At 38.9% G+C, this 24,936-nt stretch overlaps 1 protein-coding gene across 1 annotated transcript in view; it reads right to left on the reverse strand.

The window, feature by feature from the left end:
* Positions 1-9,827: 9,827 nt before the first annotated feature.
* LOC132795350 (uncharacterized) overlaps positions 9,828-24,936 on the reverse strand; it is a 75,474-nt gene continuing 60,365 nt past the window's right edge. Inside the window, exons 5-6 of the mRNA XM_060806013.1 lie at positions 12,655-12,987; positions 9,828-12,572 (exon numbers count right to left, since the gene is read on the reverse strand). Coding sequence (XP_060661996.1) covers positions 11,110-12,572; positions 12,655-12,907 — 1,716 coding nt within the window. The 5' untranslated portion in view covers positions 12,908-12,987 and the 3' untranslated portion in view covers positions 9,828-11,109. The remainder of the gene's footprint in view (positions 12,573-12,654; positions 12,988-24,936) is intronic.

The raw sequence follows: 24,936 nt of genomic DNA on the forward strand, positions 1-24,936 counted from the left end.
TCAATAACATCAAAAGTGTAATAAATCATCGGATTGCTGTTGTTGCTTTTCACTGAGTCGCTCGTCTACAGCATCATCCCTATCACCTTCCTCCACTCCCTCACTGACTGATTCACTGACTCACTCGGCCATTCATTCATCCATTCATTCATTGGCTGCCGCGTTTTTGGGTTGGCGCTTTCCATTTGATGCGAACGCCTGCCGTGAAATGGAAAATGCAAATTTCCCATGTGCCCCGCACAAAAGTATGCAAAACTGGCCCCCCAATCGAAACCAGAAGCAGAAAACAGACACAAAAAAAAAAAAGAAAAAAAGAAAAAAAATCCAATCTAATAGCAAACTTTGGCAGCACCTTTTACTTTGCTCATAGTTTATATTCTTTTTACACATTTTCAGCTCACTTCTTATTTTCTGGTGGCCTACTTAAATATTTATGCGGTATTCTTGTCTTTTGCTTTTGGCGTATTCAAACTCTTCTTTGGCTCACTTTCCATTACTCAAGTGTAAATTGCAATTAATCTATATTAAGAACTGAACTCTACAACTTGTTTGTCAATGTCAAAATTAAATGCTTGCAGCGAAATTAAATACTCGTTTCTATGCAAATTTCTAAAGAGAGTATTTAAAGCTCATTTCAGCTTTAATATTATCACAATTGATACGCAATTAAAGCTGCTCGAGTGAAAAGATAACAATATAAATTGTTGCTGCTCTAAAGTATTTTAATATACATATATATTTATATATAAAAAAAACCCGTTGATGTTTTATTTGATAACAATATGCATTATTTAATTACATCAAATTTAGGTCATGTTGAAAAGAATTTGCATTGCTGTGTGCTTAAAATTAAAAATCAACATTAGTACGTGAAATGCTTTTCAAAGGACTTTGCTCGCAAATATAATAAAAACACCTGACATAAATATATTTGAATATATATATATATATATATTTTGATGAAAATAAATACGTCAGGTTGAGTGCGTTCGACCATGAAAATGAAAGCAAAACTTAAGTGTGACTAATGCTTAAAATTAGTGAGAATAATAAAGAATGCAAACCGTTTATTTATGTTCATGATTCTATTCCCCTGTTTGCTTATTTACATTTCTTACCCTCTGTTTGGTAATGGAATAGTCACTAAGTTGCAATGTATCTGTTGACAGCTTGTCTTGGGTATATTAAATTATAACAATTATATTTTTAAAGAAACTCTCTGAATGCAATAAAAATAATATATTCATAGAATTTTATAGCTGATAAATTTAGCTACATCTTTAAAGTCTTCACATTCTAAATGGAATGTATAAAGCTAAAAAATGTTCTTTTACTACAATAAGCGACACAGGCCTGCCATATTATTATAAATCACGATTTTTTGGCAATATTTTTTTCTTTATTCAACATAATTCCCTTGAAGAGTGGTAGACTGATTAAAGTGCCATCTATGTGTCATGTCGGGAACCTTTCAATTGTCCTGTTAGTTGCTAAACCTGCAAAAAATGTTATTTTTTTTTTGATCTAAAGATTTATGAAGTAATTGAATATAAAATGCTATTAAAAAATAGTATTAATATTTTTTAGGTATTTGTTAGTCGAACAATGTTATAGATTATGTCTTAAATTTTTGTTGACCATTTGTTTTTACTAGTTCACAGTTGGTGGTTGACAATTTCCCTTTGGCAATTGGTTTGGGGCCCGTTGACAATGGAGCATTTATGAATTTCGTTTTCAATTTGGCGCCTGGGTCCGCAAAACGAGCAGCTATGCCCAGTGATTGTTGATTTTAATTTATTATTGTTTATTGATAAAATGTGAGCAGAAATTTGCATAAATCGATGAACAATGGCCATGCATGGCGTATATAGTTAGCCATGGCCACAGTCAAAATGCAAAATGCAAAATACGAAATACGAAAATGCAACTGCAATGCGAATTGTGAATTGCGAATTGTGAATACGGCGAATGGCGAAAGCCATGCAGCAATTTAGATATTTATTGCATTTTGGGAAACGGAGCAGTGAAAAGGCTGCTGATCGGGGGTGGCAGAATTTCCGCTGCTGCAAAACGGTGATGGCCATGCATCTGCTTGCAACATTTGGTGGCACTCTCTCCTTCTTTTCCTCTCCGCTCTCTCTCTCTCTCTCTCTCTCTCTCTCGAACAGCCGCTGTTTGTGCTTTTGCTTTCAATTTCCGCACAGCATTTTACCCAATTAACTAGATTTTGCTTTTGTTTGTTTTGATGGCAGCCTGAAAGTCGGGATATGAGCAAGTGGCAAGTGGAGTGAGTGGTGGAAGGGGCTGGGTGAACAGGCGTTAACACAATAATGGCCGAAAAAGGGATGGCCAAATGGCTGGCTGGTGGGGGAAATCGTGTTGTCGTTGCTTGCTTTTTGCTGCCAATGCCAGCATCTATTTTCTAGCTGGCATTTAGCGGAAATCGTGTGGTTGCTGCAGCCCCAAAATGAGCAGAGTCCACAGCAAGAGCGAGAGCGAGCTGGGCAATAGAAACAACTGTGGGATGACTTGCTGCCCGTTTTTTGTGGTGGCGATTATCAGGCTCACACCATGGGCTCAATTATCAATTGCGAAATCATTTTAAAACACACGCACACACAAATTCGACGTGCATTTTTGACATTCAATTTATGGCATTTGATTGACAAGTGACACAAAGTGAAAAGCATTTGCCAAATCAGCATTAGTTGCAGTTGGTTCATTTAAGTGCAGGAATAGAGATTTGTTCGCATATGAAATATGTATTTTAATTTTGTGAAAGCTCTCATTTTCATTTATTATTTAAATTATTAAAAGGCAATGTGGGAATGGGTCTGGCAACGCCAATCTATCCACCTATCGATGATAGGAAGAAAGGAGTATCGATTGAGAAGGAAATCGATAGAATATACTTAGAATATAATTTGTGACGACGACGAGAAAAGCAAGACGTAAATTAATCAATAAACTAAATATCATATAATTAAGGATTAAACTTATGAAATAATAAATAAACATTAACATAAAACCAATCCCACATTAGTACTAGCAAGCTCCCACTTTTCGCTCAATTCAATAACGTTTACTTCCACTGTGCAGCATTTCCGTTGCCTGGCTCTTTGCTTACATTGCTTGCACATAGCCGGGAACCAGGTTGTCCTTGTTCCTGTGGCACAGACACAATTTAAACTTTTGCATTCTTTCGGCATCTTTTTGTTGTTCCGACTATATCCCGACCCATTCAGATTCAGCTTCAGTTGCAGCCTCCACTCTCATAGTAGTAGTAGTAGTTGAAGTAGTCCTTGTACTAGTCGCACATTCAATGGCTGCAAAACTTTTGTTTATCTCTTAACGTTGACGCTAAGCACCCAATGCCAATGTGCCCAACAGTATTCCAGTTGCATCCGCGTGCCTCCTCGACTGCCTATCCCCTCTTCGCCCCCCCTTTCAACTCTTGGTTAGCCGTGGTCCAGATCTAAACAAATGGCCGACACCAAACTGTTTTTCTCGATATCCGTTTGGGATTTGTTTCACAGCAAAAGGAAACTTGGACGACAGCTACGTTGCAAATGTATCTAGATGTTTTTGTCTTTCTCTGTGCGAGTGTGTGTGTGTATGTGTGTCCATCTGCCTATCTATCTATTTAAAGGTAACGCTGGTCGGTTGCTAACCACATGAATGAGCTGAGCCGCACACCTAACTCTATTTGGCTCAATATTGAATCGAGCTCTCTCTGCTGACTCTCTAATGAGATACAAGAATAGATTTCGTGACGAGCTCTTCCAAACTGATTGCAGCAGGTGATTTAAGGCTTACAGAAATTGAATTAAACAGATTCTTAAACTGCATACTTCCATCTACTTAATCAACTAATGCAAAAATTGAGCTTAGAGTTTCAACTGCAGCAAATGAATTCATAAAAGCAAGTTGTTGTAATGATCCGCCGCTCTCCGTGAAGTCTCAGCGCTGCAATCTAGTTAGCTTGGCAAGCGAAATGTGATTGTGGTTGTTATGGCATGTATTATTCGTATAACAATCAAATTTAATAAAAGCTATACATATTCAGATATTGCCATTATTATGTACCTGCGGAAATACTCTAACTTTCGATGGGGTAATGTCGAAGCTATCTAAAGAGAGAAACAAAAATGTAATGCTTACTATTTTGTGCAATTTCAAATTAGAATTCAAAATTTAGCAAGTTTGTTTATAATATTTACTAGTGTTTTATTTTTCTCTTTAAGCAAAAATTTAAAGTTTTGTTTAATTTTTTAGTAAAGGTATTTCTTTACAGTACAATTTGGAAATAATAGTTTTTGTAGTAAGGCAGCTAAGTTTTCCTATTTAATTTAAATTAACACTAGAAGGTGCTTAAAATTATTTAAAAGTTAATTTTAAATTATTCTCTTCATGGTACTGATATTTTAAGATCAGATTGTTTATTTAATTAAGTTTTAATTTTTATTAAATATTTATTTTATAATATAGTTATATCACTTTTGCTTCATTCATTATGCAAAGCACAAATTAAATATAATTTTAGTAAAAATGCTATTCTAGTGCTATTGCTTTAATCTTTTTGTTATCTACGAATTAATATTTCATTAGTTTGAATTAGATTCTCTATTCTAATATATAAAATTATAAATACATTTTGAAGTTAACAAATAAATTCTCAAAGCTTCTTCTAGAGTATTCAAGCAGGCGACTGAGCAACTTGAGTTTGTACATCGTTTCTATCTGCACTTCTTACTGGTATTCCTTTTGAAATTTCTGCAGTGTTTTGTGGTTTCCGTTTCGTGCTCGGCACACTTTGGTTTGCTGCTGCCTCAGTTGCCAGTTGCCAGTTGCCAGTTGCCAGTCCATTGTGCCCCAGGGTGCCCAGCGTTGTGGGCTGCTTGTGCCTTTTGTGTGTGTGCCCTGCTGCTTATGCATAATTCTTTTATCTCATCCACACCGGGCTGGAGGAGTCCACACTCTGGCCCCTTTCTTTTGCTGTGGCCATTTCTCTCAGCGCTGTGTTTCGCTGTTACTTTGCTTCAGTTGTTTCGTTATTCGTTATTCGCTTTTGGTTGTTTTTTCTCTGTGGCAGTTTCTTCGCTGCTGTACACATACAAATAGTCTGCTCAACCGACGTCGTTGTCGTTGTCGTTGCTATTGATGGCTTGTTTACATTGCGCCGTGGCCGCGCTCAACTCCCCGGCCATTTGTCTATAATTGACTAATCGACAGCCAAGGACCTGACACAGCCTGGGCTGAAAAAGGCTAAAAACTGTGTCACTGTGACGTTGCCTGACTGCCTGTCTGGCTGCCTGGTTAAGGATAAGCTCTTTAAATCCACTAAACAGCCAATCTCTGGCCACAAGGACAGTCCAGTCAAGCACCGAACATTGAGTATACGACACAAAGGCTGGCAAAACGAATTAAATTAGCGCTGAATTCCGTTCTCAATTAAGCATCGTCTGTGCCTGTATGTATGTACATACATATGTGTGGGCTCCATCTCTCTCACACATGCAAAGGAAATGTGAATACGCCCACACACACACACACACACACACACAGGCACACACATAGAGGCAATTGAGGACTACTTAACTCGTATGCTGTGGCGGCTGAAATGAGTGGCAAATATTGGTAGCACGAATTAGGCATCAGACGTTACTAGACGGGTTGAATTCCACTTGCCTGCTCTTTCTCTCAGTGTGGTTAATTAGATTGCGAGCCATAATATTGAACGAATGTATGGGTGTGTGGGTGTGTGTGTGTGTGTGAGTATGAGTGTAGGGTTAACCACTTGAATTGACGGCAGGCATTCGAAACGCAGCCACGTTTGAGGCCGCGACTTGCATGCACATTGCCTTTTACATACACACACATACAATTATATGCATATGTGTGCGTGTGTGTACTACTACACTTACATGCAATTAGCATTTGCTGTTTGGTCAGTTACACACAGAGCGAAAGAGCGAAAGAGAGAGAGAGAGAGAAGCGTATTATGCGCTGCCAAAAATCAAGCACCACACGCAATATGCAGCTGTTAGTATGTATGTATGTGTGTGTGTGTGTCATAATTATGAGCAGCCTTGCACATACGTATTACGTATACGTATATCCTTATGACCAACATGCTGAATGTTTAACTGGCAGTTTCCGTTTTTAACTGGCACGTTGATTGGCTTGCCACCTAAAATCAAACCTTTGCGCACATTTGAATGCAAGCGAAAATGAAAATGAAAATGAAAATGAAATACATAATTGATGCTGCAAAACTTGTACAGTTTTGATTAGGTTAGCTCAGCATGTGAATGCGGTTACAACAACACCCATCAAATAAATATTAAAACCGAGTCAAGTTTTAAAGCTTTCGCTCCTTTTCTGAAAATTCCAATTGACTCAAAAAATAATGAAACTCAAAAGTAAATTCTTTCTGCATACAAAAAAAAAACAGAGAAAGAGTTTCTCTACAGTGAGATACCCGTTATCCATTAGATAAAGAATACCAAAGGCTATTTTTTGCATATTGATATTGTAGTACATTCAAATATATCATAGAGGAAAAAATCAACTACTATGTTAAATAAGTAAGTGTTTTTGTCCGTGCAAAAGTATTTCTAGCTGGTATAAAAAAGCCTGCCAACTTAACAGAAGGTAAAATGATTTATTACCCACAATTTATGCAGTGTGAAAAACGCCATTAACGCCATATTTATATGCAATCTTTGTTTTAATTAACAACTAACATATGCTGGTATGGATTGTCTTTTTAAATAAATGTAGTACTTGTGCTTAAAACTGTTGAATTTAGTTGAATTAAAACTTAATTTAATGTATGATATTCAGCTTTTATTATTAAATTCTTGCTTAACTTTAAGAAATATAATATAATATAAATATTATGAGGATTTCGTTATTTAATACAATTGAGTTGCAGAAAACCAGCTGAAGTGAAAATGTATTCATATACTCGGACGTCTTCAAATTCTGAACGTTTTTCTGACGTACTCAAAGAGCAAAATGAAAATGTACTTTTAATTGCCTCCGGTCAACTCTAAAATAAAGCAATGGTCAAGAAGCAGCATTTCCACAGTTTCCCGCTGGGCTCTCGAACATAAGTAATACCACACACACACACATGGAAATATGTATGTACTCGTATGTAGTATATGGAAATTGCATCGTAATTGCACATTTTAATGTTGCATAGTTTTTAAGCCAAAGCGCTTAATGTCTGGATTTATGCACATACATTATGTATAAATAGCTAGCGCCGATTCCACACTATATAGTAGAGTAGATTTTAATTAGTTGGCCACATTTTGTTGGACAGTTTTTTGTCAAAAAGTTTTAGCAAGTGAACCGCACTAAATTATATTATCAATAATTAATGTGCTATTTGCTGATGTGCATATAAATATATAGTAAGTAGCTGAGAGGATCTCATATGGACAGAGGTGTGTAATTCGCCAACAAAATGAGGCCAAAATCATGGACCATAAACTCAAAGAGAGAGAGAGAGAGAGAGAGCTGGAGGTGTGTTAGATAGACGGGGCACGAAGCAGTTTAATAGGTACATATTCATAAAAGGATATGAAGAAGGATATATAGACTTATGCGTGCGTACTTAAACCTGCCTCATCATGCAGCGATGAGATTTCACTTAACGACTGAGACTGACTGACGCACATGCAAAACCGAACCCAAAAACCGAAGCGAATGGGTTGCTTGCCTTCTCATCTCTATGGCAAGGACTCACCGAAAGGGAAGTGCGTTAAAGTCTGTCTGTGTGTGTGTGTATGTGTGTGTGCGTGGCCATATAAATAAACATAATCGTGAAACAAGGCAAAGGCAACTAAAATGCTGCGGAATTTTAATAGTTCACGTAAATGGTTTTTGTGGTGTTGGTAATGTTTATTAACCAAGTTAAGCGCCCAAACGTTGCCGTCTTCTTCTTCTTCCCATGGCATCGCCCATCCCTCTAAAAAAAGGACTCGAGTCCTCCTGGCGAGTGAAGCGTGTTTAATGCTCACTTAAGTTGCGTTTATACAAATTTCTTTGGCTCCTTGGTTGCCGTCGTGCCCCCACTGTCGAAAGAAAACACCGACCAGCATCGTACCCTGTAACTTTACTTTTTACTTGACTTCCTTCCGACGCTTCCTGATGATGTGCACAACTTTTCTCTCTGTCTGTGTGTGTGTGTGTGTGTGTGTGTATGTGTATGTGTGTGTATGTGTGGCTTAAGGTATTCCTTGTTTTTGTTTCGCACTGACTGCGCGTTCCCGCCGCCAAGTTGTGCGTAAGTGGATTCATTTATGCTCCAGAATAAATGCTTTTGTTGTTTACATTCTTAGAAGTTTTATATCTCACGTCTCTCTGCGCCACACTGGACGAAGCGCGCGTAAGCAAAAAGGATGCCAAGCTGGCCCCTTCCCCCTCCTGATGTTGTTGGGTTGGAGCCAACCATTCAAGTGGAAGAAACTCTTGGGTTCTCTTTAAGTGAGCGTGTGCATGTGCCTCTGCTCTCTGTTTCGTATTTTGTTTGCATGCCTGAATTTTTCGTCCGAATGCGAGTGCAACCTGAAATCACAGACTTTAAGCTAACGGCGGCAATTAGTCTGTCAATGCACAGAGTAGAGTGGAGTCAAAGGGGTTGCCATCCAAAGAGCTCATCCGGTTACTTAAATGAAAGCGACACCAGCGCGATTAAATATCTGCCAACTGAGACTGAAAGGAGAAGGGATTGGGTTACTAATGCCCGGATTGTTTTTTAAGCTCCTTCAAGTGTGCACATTAATAGGTAGATATTTAAGGCTAAGTCTCGAAACGAAGCTTACGCAAAGAGCTTAAGAACTTTAAGTACCTTTTTACCTAATGAGATGCAAACGCTTCCACAAAGCTGATTTATTATTTATTTTTTACATTTCATGTTATAGAAGAACAAATAAAAATAAATAAACGAGTTACAATTTTTAAAATTTTTATTTTTCAATCACTTGTTTTCATATCAATTATTATTAGCTAGGCAAAAAAAAATGGGTTCGGGTTCCATCATATAATTATCAACTAACATTAATACATTTATATATCTATATATAATTATAATTATATATATAATATTATATATGTAAGTGTATACCTATATTTCCATGCATATATAAGTAGTTAAATTTAATGATAGATCTGCTTTCGAAGATCCATGTGATCTAGTGCAATAGTGTTTAAGTATCTGCAACCTGTTTGTTAGACATCATCTCATCAAAAATCAACGCTTATGCAAAATCTAAACAACTTTCGTTTTTTTTGTTTTTTGTTTTACTTTTTCATCTCATACCAACAATTTGACTAAGCTGCTAAAATAATCATAAAAATAAATTGTGTTGATAAGGAAATGATTAGAAAATTGAGTACAAAAAATAGATATCCATACATATATTTTATCAGTTGCTTCAATTTATATACAAAACACAAAGAACGAACTATGCATAACTTATATTTATAGGACAGAATTGAACAGGACGAAACATAAAAAAAAAAACTTTAAAAAATAGTTATAAGGAAATTGTGAATAGTTGAAACATAGTTTGATTGAGCAGCTTGCAACATTTAGTAGATGCAACTGATTGGTTTCGATATTTATTACAATATAATTTTAATATTTTTTTTCTTTCTTTTTATGTTTTTGTTTAACATACTCATATATTTATATATATAATTATTATTATGCCTTTTTTTGATTTTAAACAATTTAACTATTTACAGTTGTTTTTTTTTGTTTTGTTTTGTGTTGACAATTTATTATTTTTATTGCTTAGCATTTAATGATATTCGTTAGCTAAGTACAGTTAGAAGTGGCTTTGTGTTTGGTTTTTTTTTGTATGTTTTTTTGTTTGATTTTTCTTCCCCATATTTTGTTTATTTTAGTTAATTGCAGTGCAATCCACAACAATGCTAACTAATCGATAATATCAATTGAAATTTGCTTGGCTTTCGCACAGTGTTGAAATAAATTTTTAAAATTTGTTTCAATTTCACACGATTTTTGTTTCTTGCAATTGTATCTAATTATTATATAATAAACATCATCAGTCTTGAACTTAGTATAGGTTTTTTTTTTTGTTATCTTTATCTTCAATGTGTGTCAGTGTATGTGTGTGTGTGTGTGTGTATATATGAGTGTGCTTTCCATTATCTTTTCCCATTACTCAAAGAGAGTGAAAGAGAGAGTGGGAGGAGAAGGCTTGTAATTTGTAACGTCTTTTGTGAAGAATTCTTACATACAACTAACTGCATATAAACGATTTTAAATGTCTATATTTATAGTACGATTAAATGTGTGTGTGAGTGAGTGTGAAAGTATGTGTGTGTGTATCTCTGTATAGTACAGTGCTTTGTTCAGTGCAGCTTTTCCGACACCTTGATGTGATAGTCGCTGCCTTTAAAACCCTAAAATTACAATTTAAAGTTGAAGGCACAATTTCAAAAGTGTTTTCATTCGCTTCTCTTGTTTCATTTTTGTTTTATACACTAGCCAAGTGCGTATTTATATATATATATGGTATATATATAGTAGATATATATGTATGTGTTGTTGTATGTATAGATAATAGTTGTTGATACAGGCATATGATAAGTAAGTGTATATAGAAAAATAACTAATTAAATATTTATATGGTAGGAATACTACAAAAATCATAATAATCGTTAAGGTAAAAGAAGATGAAATAAAAAAAAAAATAAAACAAACACTCTTTTCCTATAATACAAAAACTGAACAAATCGAGTTCTATGCTAAGAGGGGCGGGGACGGGTTCAAGTGTTATTTTCATTTCTTTACTTTTTTTTTGTGTTTTTCTTTCCATTTGATTTGTTTGTGTTTGACTTGCTTTGTTTTTTTGTGATGTGGCAAGGAAATCGCCCTCAAACCTTAACTCTATCGCTCTCTAGTTCCACCTCTCATCGAGCTGTCGTCGTCTTTTTTTGCCAGCTCGCTCACTAGACGAAAAACTCCTCGTTGCCCAGATTGCCGCCGGCTGCCGCTACCGCTGGATCCACAAACGGAACCGACGGTGGTTGCCATGGCCATGACCAGCCGCCGAGCAGTGTGAATCACCGTTCCGTCGAGTGCGTTGTGGCGCCACCGCCCAAGCCGCTGCTGCTGCCCCCAAAGCCAGGGCCGCCGCTGCGTCTGAAGAAACCCAGCGTCTCGAGCGTTTTAATCGTGCGTCTAATTAACTCATCCTTGTACTTCCAAATCGTTTTGTCCTCCACCGAATTCTCGCGATACTCTTCGCAGCTCTTCTTCAGCGTCTTGACGCAATCGGCGCGATAATGCTGCAGCTGTGCGTCCTGTGTATCGACCGGATACGATTTGCATACGCCGCCCAAACAGCTCAACGGAAAGTGATTGTGGAGCGTGAGGACACGTTCGGGATCATGGAAGCATTTCACATACTGATTGGGTTTCGTGTAGTTCTTGGCCCGATGCACATGCTGCAGCATATGCATATACTTGGGTATATCCTTGTGCCAGCCGTGCTCGTGCTGCTGATCGTCGAGGAAGTAGACGTTGCGGAAATTGTAGCTGTGATAGCCATCGGGTTTGATTTTCAACGATTCGGGACGCACTTTGTCCATCAGCTCGGACCACAGCACCGAATTGCCTTTGGGCATGATCACCTCATCGATGTCGAGCAACGCAATATAATTGTACAAATAGAGATTCTTGTACAGGCAATCGTTGTAGGGTATCACCTCGTTCTGTCGCTTGTGATTCGTTTTCTTGGTCAAATACAAATGCTGAAATCCAGGCACATTTGGCTGACCGCCCGGCAATGTCAATGGAATCACTTGCACTTTGCCCTCCTGCTCATAATGACTGAGCACTTTGGTGATATTCGGATGCACTTGCAAATTATAGAAATAGATATTGTCCGCCCCCAAAATGTTGAGCATTTCGATCCATTCAATAAGTCGCACACTCAAATCATCGTAGAGGAAATCCAAACCTTTCACGCACACCGCGAATCCCTTTTTCTGATCATCCGGTGGCCGATTGTAGATCACACGCAAATTGTTGGTTGCCGTGTCGCATTCCTTCTCCACCATCGACACCGAACTGGGAACGACGCCGTGGAAGGGTTTGGGTATCTGGCAGGCAATCAAATATGGCTGATAGATGCCCTGCTTGTAGTTGCCCCATTTGTTGTACCAAATGTACTTGTACTCGAATGTCTTCACAATGAACGGCTCCTTTTGGCCATCGAACCAAAACTGGCAATAGGTCTTCACCTTTGGCTCGATGCGATCGATCATGCCCAAGATGCGCACAGTGGGGCCAAGCAGCGAGGTGCGACGAATGTCGTAGTAGGCGCCAAATAGCTGAAATGTACCGTTTGAGGTGCGCAACGTTTGCCAGTAGATGTTGTTGAATTCCAACTCAAAGATCGATGGGTATTTGGCGCATGTCGATGATTTCTGTTGCAGAAAATTCTTGTTCTTGCTCCAGTATGCAATGGGCAGCGATGGTATCCGCGATTCGACATCGCGCACCAACTGATCGTCGTCCATGGCTGTCAAAAACGAAAGTAGAAAGAATACAGAACATAAGCAAAAGTACCATATTTGAAGATGTTTTGTTGGTTCACAATTTACCAGTGCGATTGTCGACGAGTATCTCGCTGGGATCGAAATGATCGGTGGTCGTTGATGTGGTTTCCGCATAGCGTAGCATGTCCTTTTGTAGCAGACTGCGTCCGTTAATTGGCAGCTGTTGATATTCCTGCGGCACCTGATGATAGTCCTGCGGCACCAGATTTGTGCCATGCATCTTGAACAGTCCAATGATGACAAACGACCAGACGCACAGCGAGAACAGTATCTTCAGTATGACCTTCGAGTGTGCCATTGTTGTTGTTGTTGTTGTTGTTGTTATGATTGTGTCTGTCTGGCTTCCTAACGCTGTATCTCTCACTCACTTCCGTTTGCCTGAAAATAAGAAGAATGGAAGTAGGAAACGACATTGAACAATATGCATACATAAAAAACTGCTGCCTACTTTCAGGCTGCCGCAACTAAAATTCAAACGCTGGCGTTTGGCAAATTGCTTTGCATTTCTTATCGACGCGCGTTGCCCATTTTATGCTTCTCGTTCGCTGGTTCCCTCTGTGTCTCCTGCTAATGAAATGTCGTCATTCATTTTTAATATGACGGCCAAAACCGTTTTGCCACTTCCGTTTCCAGACGCAAAATGTCAACTTGAAAATTGCGTGTAATATTTCTCACACAGCTGGGCAAAGGAGACCCAAACCCTTGGGCCCTTTGGACACTCAACAGTCGTCCATCTGCCCTTTTTCCCTAATGGAAAACAATCCGAACGCGCCACAAAATGTGTGTGTGTTCTATGCTGTGTTGTGTTGTGTTGTGTTGTGTTGTATTGGGTGAGCGACTCTGCATACCCGTTGTAAATCAGTTGGCTAATCGATAAGTGCGGGAGGGTTGAGACCAGTTATCGCCGTTGGTTCATCCAAAGGTTAGGCTGACAAATGTGAACGAGCCTTTTGCGAGGCAATCAATTGAAATTCTTCTAATATTAGCATCATTCATCGATTCAATCGATTTAGACTGTGACGTTGTGAAGGCAAAGACAGAACGCTATATAAACTGATATCGTTGATCGAATACGACTTTATAAATATTCTTTCATTTAATAAATTTATGTAATTGTTCAATTCTTCTATTGCTAATATATTATAAATTTAAATTGAATTAAAGATGAATGTCATACGCAATATTTAACAGTAACAATATGTCTAATATCATAGGTGCTAGTATGTATTATAATTTATGTAGTTGCTCAACTTGTCATTTCAAATAATATGAAATATGAACTCTAATTGGTTTTATAATCAATATTGATCAATTAAAATATTTTCTGTTGCAGATAAATTATTAATTAATTATTTTTATTTGGTATATTTTGTATTGCGAATTTATTAATTTATGTAATTGCTCAGCTATTATATGAAAATTTGAAGTTAGTTAGAATTTACATTGATATTGACATATGTTTACTAGTTATATTATTTATAATAAGTTTATTAGATTTTTGTAGTTGATTAACTAGTTAATTGATGTTGTATGAAATATAAATTTAAATTGCAATCAGCATCCATATTTATTATTATTCAGCTAAATGTCAACTAGTTATATTTTGTATTGTAAATTCATATATTTGTGCTTAAATATTCATAATATATGATAAATTTAAATAAGTATCATATGAAATTTTAAAGACCTACAATATTTTGTGTTGTGGCCAATTCTTATAGACAAATGTTGTTATATTTTGTTTTGAAAAATTTGCTATTTAGCCGCTTGACAGCTTCATTGATTTGTATTTAAAATTGAAATAGAATTGTGCAATATGTATTTTAGTTGCTGCATTTGAAGCTTGTTGTTTGCTTTTCCCAGGTCAATCGTCTTCAATTGAGTCTTGTTACTAAGCTTGATGCTTATCGTCTACCCCCCACCCACCTACACATTTGCCTTTGGGCTGCTGTCCTCTGCATTGACAACATTGCGGTTGCTAGTTGCACGCATCGCAGTGGCAGCAGCAGCCACAGCCACCATCTGCAGTCTTCAGGCACTCGCCTGGCTCATTTTTGCTCTAACACGACACTCTTGCACTTGGGGCGACAATCTGTTTGTCTATCTACGCTTTGCATCTTTTGTGTGTGCCGCATGTCGCACGATGTTGGCGTTGTGACTGTGGCGTTGTGACTGTGGCGTTGGAAATGAAATTGGCGTTGCCGCTGGTAATGTTCTAGCTGCTGCTTGGAGATGTGTTGGGTGATGGGTGTTGACTGTTAGTGTGTGTGTGTGTGTATTGGTGGGCCTGTAATATTTATGACACTGCAAAAGCTTTACACTCGCTGCTACTTCGCAATGATGGAGCTTCAATTCAGTTGCAAGTGCGAGTCGACTGTCGACTGACCTGCCTCGAGGCGCATTTTGACCGAGCTCCATAAACAAAAGCTGGGCCAGCTGGGCAACCAGGCAGCTCTCCATTCATAGCTCAATTTTGTCTGCAAATTGCAGTGTCTGTGGCAAATGGACGACAATGGACAATTGAGGCTGACACACACCAGTTCGCAGACAAACGGGCGACATTTTTGACTCGTTCCATTTGTCCAGCTGTCTGAGTGTCTGTCAGTCTCTTGTGCACTTTCAATTGATGTATGTAGTTGCGAGCATGTTGTCCATTTGTGTAAGTCTCCATCTCTCTCCACCTCTCTCTCTCTTTTTGTTCGGTTCATTTCTTTGGCCACTCCTCAACCCAACATGCAGCATGCAGAGCATCCCCTGCAGGCCACTAAACAGTTTGTTAGCCCTCTGCTCTCTGGCAGCCACTCACTCGACTGTGCAATACCCTAGCGAGTATTCTGTGCACACCTGAGACACTATTATGATTGCCTCTGCCTTTGCCTCTGCCTCTGCCTCTGGGATTGGCCATTTGCAAAGGCAACACACAAACGAGGCCAGGCACTTAAAATCCTTCTTTGCCGTTGCAGTCGCCGTTGCCATTTGCCGCCCGCAGCTTTAATGCAATTTTTACATAATCAAAAACTTTGTGCAACAACCCGAAATCAGGCAAAATGTAAAAACACCTCCACACAAACAGAGAGAGAGACAGACAGACAAGTGGAGAACAGAGTCCCTAAGCCAGGTTGCAGCATTCCAGCAGCTTAGAGTTTTTGCTCAAGTGTTTTCCATTTCATTTGCATGCGCCGCAAAAACTTTGCCAGCAAACATACACACAAAACACACACACACACACGAGTAGACGCAAATTCACACATCTATGCAGACAGTCAGTTGAAGAGTTAGCGAACATTATACAAAATATTTTGCAACAAGCTTTCAACAGGCTTCGTTTCGTTTCACTTCTCGTATTTTTGTTTTTCCCTTTTATTTTTTGTGATATTTTTTGGCAACAAACATCTGCTCGAGTTGGCTGCAGGTCTCGTAAAATATGCAGAGACTACCTATCTATGTGCTATATCGCTCTGTGTTTGTGTGTGTGTGTGCGTGTATGTAGTTGTGCCTGAAGTTGTTATAAATCTCTGATGATTTGCACTCAACTCATCCGAACTGCATTCAAAACGAAAGTCAACAGTCGCCATACCCTGGCCACAAAAATTGCTCCACATTTCGGGGCATATGGAGTCATCAACATACATATTTATGTAGTGCTATATAAATATATTTTGTAATTTGTTGTCATAAAGTTTTGCTTTAAGACACGTAAGAAAGCTCGACTGTAAGACACCCTCTACCCACTTTTTGAACAAGAGTAGATTAATATACCAAAAATATACCGAAAGCAATATATGGTATTTAATTTTTTTTTTAATATATCAAATTAATATACCATTTGACATTTGGTATATCGGTATACCATTACATTTAAAATATACCATAGAGTACAAAATATACAATATATAGTATTATTTCTTTACTAAATTTCATATAACAAGTAAGAAAGTTACAGTAGAGTGTGCTCGACTGTGAGATACCTTCTACCCACCTTTTGAACAAGAGTAGATTAATATACCAAAAATATACCGAAAGCCATATATGATATATAATTTTTTTTATTAAATGTATCAAATTAATATACCATTTGACATTTGGTATATCGGTATACCATTATATTTAAAATATACCATAGATAAATATACAAAATATAGTATTATTTCTTTGCTAAATTTCCCCATTCGCTTGCATCTCTTTTTAGCTTCCTCTAGGGCCAAAGATTTTAAATCAATCAGTCAGTTGTGGCAGCAAAGTTCAATCTGCTGCTGCTGATTCCCTTGCTGCAAGTTCTAATTCAGTAGTGAGAGTCAGAGTTCGTGTTGACCTCATTGGATGTTAGAGTACACGCTGATGTTGCGACAGGTGCAGTTTAATCTCTTTATGCAGCATGTGCAATGGCAATATAAACTCAATTATCATAGACAATATTCCAAATATAAATATTGATTGAGCCAAATTAAGAGCGTTGCTCATCAATCAATTTGCGCTTTTGTAGAAAGACAGCAATCTACTAAAGTTTCTATTTATGTACTTTGCGTGAATTTAGCAATTTTAGAGAAACATTTAGTAATCTAGATCAAGCATTGTTCGAAGCATTGAAACAGTTATAAAGAAAGCATAGCAATCAGTTACTCGTTGTGGTTTCTATTTTTCATCTTGTTTATGGATTCTGATCTCCGAACTGGAGCTGTCGAAATGCGGACCCCAAACTGTCGATCATTAATCAGGGGGAGTAATGTCGCTTGATCTGGAGAATGTACTTAACCCAAATCCATTTCGAACATGTCAGGCATTAGCATTTACTATATACATATATAATCCCTTTTTCGACTCGACTTTCTCGCTGCTTAGATATTTCGAGCACAGTTCTAAGCGACGTCATTAATTTGGGTCACTTCGCTACGGTTATGCCATTTTTTTTTTTCGTTGTTTTTATTTTATATATGTATATATATTTTTTTTTGTTTTTGGGCTACCATAAAAAATTATTCAGCGAATCAGCAGCAGCTGCTGGAATTGTACTTGTGTTGCTGTTGCTGCTGGCTGTTATCGCTATATATAAAATTGCTAGGCAAAACAGGTTCGATCTCTGTCCGCCGCCGCTTGTGGCGTGTGTTCCGCAATCTGTGTCGCGCCCAAAACGTCCCAAAAGACAATCGACACCGAGTTGGAGAGAGAAAAACGAAAACAAAACGAGAACTCGTCGAACAAAAAAAAATACATTTTTAATGATGCCCAACTATTCAACTACTTATTCAACTATTTGGCGGACGGACAACAAGACGTCAATGGACGGACAGCACAAGCAGCATAGAGTTTAGAGTCACAGTCCGCTTTCAAATTGGGTCAATGAGCGTCAATGACTTTTACAATTTTCTAGACGCGTTCTTTTCTCTCTTCTGTCCCGGGGTAGCGTTTAAACAATTAAGAATGCTCAGCTCGCAGTCAAGTTTTTGAGATTCGATTAGCAGCGTCCATTGATCTCCACTTGCCTAACGGAAATGTGTGTGTGTGTTTGGCTGTGTGTGTGTGTGTTGCGCACGCGCAAAAGCCACCAAACGAGTCTCAGAGTGTATCTTGCAGATACTTTAGCTATTCGAATGCAGCGCAACAACAACAAGCAAGAACGCTGCAGTGCACAGGAAATGCGTGTCACAAGGCGGCATTGTTGAGCATTTTCTGTTTTCTGAGAATTGGAAACAAACTCGACAAGAGTTTCCCATTGCTCAAATTGCAGCACCACAACCACACTCGACGACCCTCCTCTATGTTATGTGTTTGCCTCACGCCTTTTGCCTTCTGTTCTGCGCGCCAGAAATATTTATAGAATTTTCTCTTCCCATCGTTCGCTCAGTGTTTTTTTTTTTTCTTTTTTTGCACATTTAATTTGCGCTGCAAGTTAAGCGCAGTCAACTGCGTTGATCGTTTGCTCGTTTGCTCTGTGTGGCATATAATCAAAGCTTATCATGGGGGAACCAACAAAAACAGCAGCATCAACACTAAACCAACAAGGGAGCTCTGTCTGCCACAGGCTGCAGCTGCGGCTGTGCAGCTGTGCAACAAATACAAAACACAAAGGCGTTTCATTGTTTATTTTGAGACACAAAGCTCGAGTGCTCGAGGCCAAATGAGAGATGACAGCAAAAATAAGGAAAGGAGCAAAAGAAGCGAAAATGAGCCAACAGAGAGATCGTGTGAAACATTTTGCACTTGCTGAATTTTGATGTTGAGAGAGTGATGCACTTGGCACTTTTAGCATTCGTTTTTCCTAAACAATATTTCGACAATCAGCGCGATGATAAATCAATAAATGCAGTCAGTAATTTAGCTTTATTAGTTTATTGCTTCCGCTGGTATAATCAATTAAACGTTTTGCATAATTTTCTATAAATGCTTGTCAAAAATTTTATGAATACATATATTCCAACTAAGCTGCTGCTGATGATGAGCAGCGAAATTAAAACCGGTTTTTTGGGTTTGCAATTAAAATTCTTTGCATACACAAATTGTGAATAAGTTTCGAACTCGAATTTACGATTGAGTCATTAATGTTGTGCTGTGATTGTTGAAATCAAGTCTATATAGAGATCATCATCGATCAATGTGCGGTGGCTTCACAGCAGCTAACATTGATTGGTTTACGTTTATGGCTGCTTTCTCGAGGCGGACATTAAAGATTTATAGAACTGCGAGACGAAAATCTCGTAATTACGATTGTTGTTCGTCGTATTATTATTGATCAGCTCAGCGAGTTTCTGGCCAAATGAATTCGCTTGTCGACTTCAATAAGCTTTTGGGCCATTGTCTTAGCCACATGAGCAATGACCGCTTAAATATGTGAGTGTGTGTGCGTGTGTGTGTGTGTGTATCGTTCATTCATCTATTCACTTATCTACATATGTACATATATTTCATCTAAAGAATCGTTTGGCCAAAGCAGAGAATACAAAAATGGGGAATTGTTGGCTTGCCTTCTTGCTTCTTTTGCCTCTTTCGCTGAAGTGGCACAGTGAACCGTTTGTGGATTGGACAAACGCAGCAGCCGTTTAACGACTGAGTTACATCTGTAGCTGACAGCTCTAACACTCGCTCACACTCACACTCACACTCACACACTTGCACTCGCACAAACATAACTTTCTAGTTCACTGGAGCTGAAGTGATGGCGACGCGCGTTTTTTCTTCTTCTATTCTTTTTTTTTATTAAAAAAGTCGCACACACTTAAAATGCACAGGCGCAAAGTGGCGCAAATGAACTTAAGTAGCGTGCGTGCCACCGTTTCTTACACACATACAGATACAGATACAGATACATATGTATCTGACGGATGCGTCTACGCACAACAGCTTAACATATGCACACACACATAGCTATCTAACTGTCTACGTACATATGTTTGCATCCATATCTTTAACTGTATCTGTATCTGTATCTGTATCTGTATCTCGAGCTGTATCTCATGCTGTATCCGTATCCGCAGCTTGCGTTTTTAATTCGCATCACATCCTTTTATTTGCGTACGTGTGCGTGCCAAAGTCGTGAGAAGTTCGTTTTAAACTTCTCCCCGCTCGTCCTCTCTCTCTTTTGCTCTCTATTTTCCTTCTCCCTCGTTGGCATTTCGATTTGCCCCCTGCAGCTTTTTGCTTTTCGATTGATAGCAAATGATTCTTCGTTATGTCGCCAAAGTTGATTTTCGCTTTACTTCTTTTTTGTTGTGTTCTTGTTGTTGTTGTTGCTTTCCTCTCATTTTTTTTTTGGCAAATGAAATTTGCTATCTATATCTTTTGACTTGACGTCTCTGCGTCGACTGCTGCCGGATACATTACACTCTGTGTCAAATTTAATTATAAATAATGCAATTACAAACTCGTATATAAAAAAAAGGTTCTTTTTCCCTCTTTGCTGCATTTGACAGTTGGATTTTTGAATCTCCATTCCAATGAAAAAGCTATCGAGTAATCAGTCGATTATTTGTTCAAGTACAGACACGAATACCGCAGCCGAATACCAAAAACAACGAAAAAAGAAGTAAAGAATTATAGGCGAGTATCTCATAAATTCCAGTAGCAGCAACAATAAAACACGCAGCAACAACGACGACCATTGCAATCGTTGTCAGTGATTTAAAATGTATAACAATTAACAAACAATGCGGCAAATTGTCAAAAGACATGAAACGGGCGTCTGTCGCTGGCCAAAAAAATGCAAATTGAAAACTGCACAAAAAGTCGCCATATAAATTGCGCAAACTGCGCCGCCTCTCCTCCCCTCCCCTCCCCACCCCTACGGCTACGCCCACTGACAACACACATACAGACAAAGAAAATATCGTTAATACAAATGTTTGGGCGAGGCAAGCGCGACTCTTGTTGTCTTCTATCAGTAGCTGTATCTACTGTATCTGTATCTGTATCTGTCTCTGTATCTGCAACCGTATTTGTATCTGTGTCTGTGTGTATTTGCAGCTACTATATTTATGTCATGTTGCTGGGGAAGTCTCACGCACACGCAACGGAAATGCTTGCCAATCAAAATGTTAATATCACGTTAAGGAAGCGATGGAAAAACGAAGATGATAAAATACAATATAGCTCAAGTTGTACACACGCACTTTTATGGCCTTTAAACGATTGTGTTTCGATGGCATTTTGCATACGCGTTTAAGCCACGTTGTTAGCCACATTGTAAGCGGATAAACGACTGCATCTCGCTTAGCATTAGCTACTCTAAATGAATCCTTAAATATTTGCCACCTGCGCGCATAAATATTAAGTATACGTTACGTACGCGATAGTCTTGGCCTTAATTTGTTGCCTTGTTGCTGATTGTTGCACCTCTCTCACGTCACGTAATTCACTTATGTTAACGCTGACGTTGCATGCACCTCGTTACACACACACACACACTCTTCCTTAACTCTCCTTTCGAGCAGCAGCACATCAATCAGTTGCCTCAGCAACTGCATCTGCATCACACACACACATGCTTGGCTCAGTTCATCCTGGAATCTGGCAACGGCGACTGCCAACTTATTATGCCAATTTACAGATGGCACACCACAACAACACACACACACACACACACACACACTCAGACTTTGCAAACGAGCTGGCCAACGAATTGAGAAACAATTTTGGCGAAAAGCAAATCAACGTTTAGTCCACGCTCAAGCAGAAGAGAAGGGAAGAAGAGAAGAAAAAAAACAGCGGCACGTTGTCTATAAATGCGACACGAAATGTTTAGCTTTGGCTTTGGAGCTGGAGTTGCTGCATGCCACAGAAACATGCAGCTAACTAACTGCAAGACATGTCGTCCACTGTTCCCCTCTCTCTCTCTCTCTTCTCTAGTTGCCATCTTCTTCGTTTAGATAATTTTTTTCCTTTTGCTTACTGTGGTTTGTTTTGTGGCTGACTGTGTTGCCCTAAGTCCTGGCACAACTACACACGTATATATATATATATATATATATATATCTGTATGTATATATAGTATATAGTAGTGTTATCATGGGCATAAGGCGGCAACAGCAGTCGAATGTTGTTGTTGTCGCAGATTTTTGCGTGTTTGATTTTCTTGTCACGTTTCTGCTAACAACATAAGGAAGCAGTCAAAAGCTGGTTGGCATCCCCAAAGCGGCAGCCACTCAGTTGTTGTTGGTGTTGCTGTTGTTGCAACGGAATCAGAGACAGAGGCAGTTGCAAAGACGTCGTCGTCGTCGACGTCGTCGTCTTGTGAGTTGTCAACAGCATTTGAATGACATGCACAGAACGTAAAGCGGCGTATCTGTAAGTTCGTCCCGCTGTCAGTCACTGCGCTGACTTTGATTGCAATGCGCCAAGGATGCTGCAACGCGACGTCGACGTCGACGTCAACGTCAACGTTGTGGCATGCTTCAACGCACATTGCCGAAATTGTCAAGACGCGCTGACAACGACAGCGAAAGAGCGAGAGAGAGTCAGACAGACAGACAATCAGACAGTCGAGTCAGTCAGTCAGTCAGTCAGTCATTTTGAAAGACAGACAGCAGAAGGAACAGCAGCAGTTTAGCTCTGCTCAAGCTCATTGCAGACAGCCAGAAAATTGTGGCGCATCAATTTCTGATAGAAGACAACCTTGCACATGCCGCATGCCGCGCTCCATGCAACCGAGCAACGTTCAACGCGCACGCTTAATGTGCCGGCAAAAAGTCAATAGTAGGTGCTCAATGCAAGCAAGCTTTAAACTTATGTATGTAAAATCAAAATATATGCTTTAAGCATTATGCTATATACTGTGTATGTTAGCTACGTAAGCATACGTAACCGGCCGCATGTAACGTAAGCAAATAACGTAGCTGCTGCATTATGTAAGCAAACTCGTCAATGCAAACAATGAAAAGTGTGAAACTGTCACCTGTCGCTCGCAGCAAGGCAACAAACAGCATCAAAGTTGCTTAAATATTACACAACATGCACGACAGAAAGTTACTCTGGAGGCAGCTGGGAAAAGTAAAGCAATCAGTGTTTCAATTGTAATATATTTTGAGTACATCATTACCAAATTATAGAACTATGGAGTGTTTTAATTGTAATATATATTTTAAATATATTTTTGCTATTATTTTACGTAGCTACAAAACTTTAAATATATGCTTTCTAAATTCAAATACTTTCAGGTTTAAAAGAGTAAAGAATTATATCCAATTGTTTACCTAACATTTTAAATGATTTGTTAATAACTCCTAGACTTATAGAAATTTTAGATCGAAACAGCTTTTAGCTTCAGCTTTAAAACGTTCTTTGCCAAGGAAATAAAGTAATAATTTTAGCTATCAAATAGTCTTGATATTCGCGCTGCTTTTTCTCATAAATATTTCATTGTAACTGCTACTAACATAGTAACATATTTTTGAAATTTGCACTCCTTCTATGTCTCATAGTTAGACATACCCGATGGCCTATATAAGTGTAGGGTATGCCAAGAGAATTTGTTTAGCTGTCATTGTTGCTGCGCACACTTTGTAGGCCGTCGCCACGGGTGGCCATTTTGTTGGTTGTTGCTTGTTGCTTGTCGGTTTTGGCTGCTGTTGTATTTGCTGTTGCTGTTGTTGCTGTCGTCTGTTGGTTGTTAGCTGTTGGTTGTTGTTGCTTCTTGGAGTAGTCGGCTATTTGACATCGGCTGTTTTCCTTTCACTGCGCCGTTGCTTTGTAAGAGTTCTTACTTTGAAAATGAAAATGTAGGCAATACACACACACACACAAAGACCAACAACAGCAACAAAGAAAACCTTATAGAAAAAAGAGGTACAAAGCAGCAGCAGCAACACAGCGCAACCCAAAACCACCCACATTGTGCCCAGCGATTTGCATGTGGAATTTATGCATTTGATGGCCGTCAGCAACCGTCGTCGTCGTCGTCCTCCATCCTTAGATGCACATCCTGGCCATCGTCATAGTCGCAGTCGCCGTCGCCGTCACTGTGGCACACTGCATGTTAATGAAAGGCAACTGCAGAGGCAGATGCAACCCTGAGCCCTCGGCAAACAGCTGTCATGAGCCGCTAAAGCAACGCTTTGAGCTAACGGTTTGTGCTCGCCTGTATGCATATTGGAAATGCGAAAAGTTCAAGGATTGCTCTGCTGCTCGTTGTTGTCATAGTCAGTCAAGTTGTTGTTGTTGTTGTTGTTGTCGTGAGCTTAAATTCTGTGCAGATTGCGCTGCAGCAGTCATTTGTTGGTTTGCTGCTTTGGCTCTGAACTGTGGCCAGGTAACCCAAAAAGAAAAATATATAAATAAACCAACAACAGCGGCAGCAGCAGCGACAGCGACAACAACAAATGCCACGGCCTGGGGCAACAAATGCAATGTGGCACATGAGCGAGCAATGTGCACTACTTAGCTGAGTGCATGCATAGCAGAAGCACAAGCACAGGAGACAAGAGGCAAGAGACAGCTGGCACACTAACTGGCAACATCAACAAGCAGCCACAAGAGCAGCCGCAGCAATGCGACCGACAACCGAAAGAGCAATTGCTGTGAGAAGCGCATAGAAAGGCACATTAGCCTCTCACAAGAGAGCCAGCGGTAGTGCAAAGAGAGAGATAAAGAGAGAGAGAGAGAGAGTCGGAGAACGGTAGAAACATATAAACATTTTAAGCTGATTGCAATTATTACAAAAATTAAGAAATTCAAATAGAAATACAAATAACTGAAATAAATGTATAGACCAATTGTACAAAATAACAAATTCGATACAGAAACATATTTCAAATAAGCACAATCAATTAAAATCTATAGAAATAACTTTTACAATTGTACGAGTATATATTAACAAATTGAATACTCAATTCTTATCATCTT

Source organism: Drosophila nasuta, chromosome X, assembly GCF_023558535.2.
Source record: "Drosophila nasuta strain 15112-1781.00 chromosome X, ASM2355853v1, whole genome shotgun sequence".
NCBI classification, from domain to species: domain Eukaryota; kingdom Metazoa; phylum Arthropoda; class Insecta; order Diptera; family Drosophilidae; genus Drosophila; species Drosophila nasuta.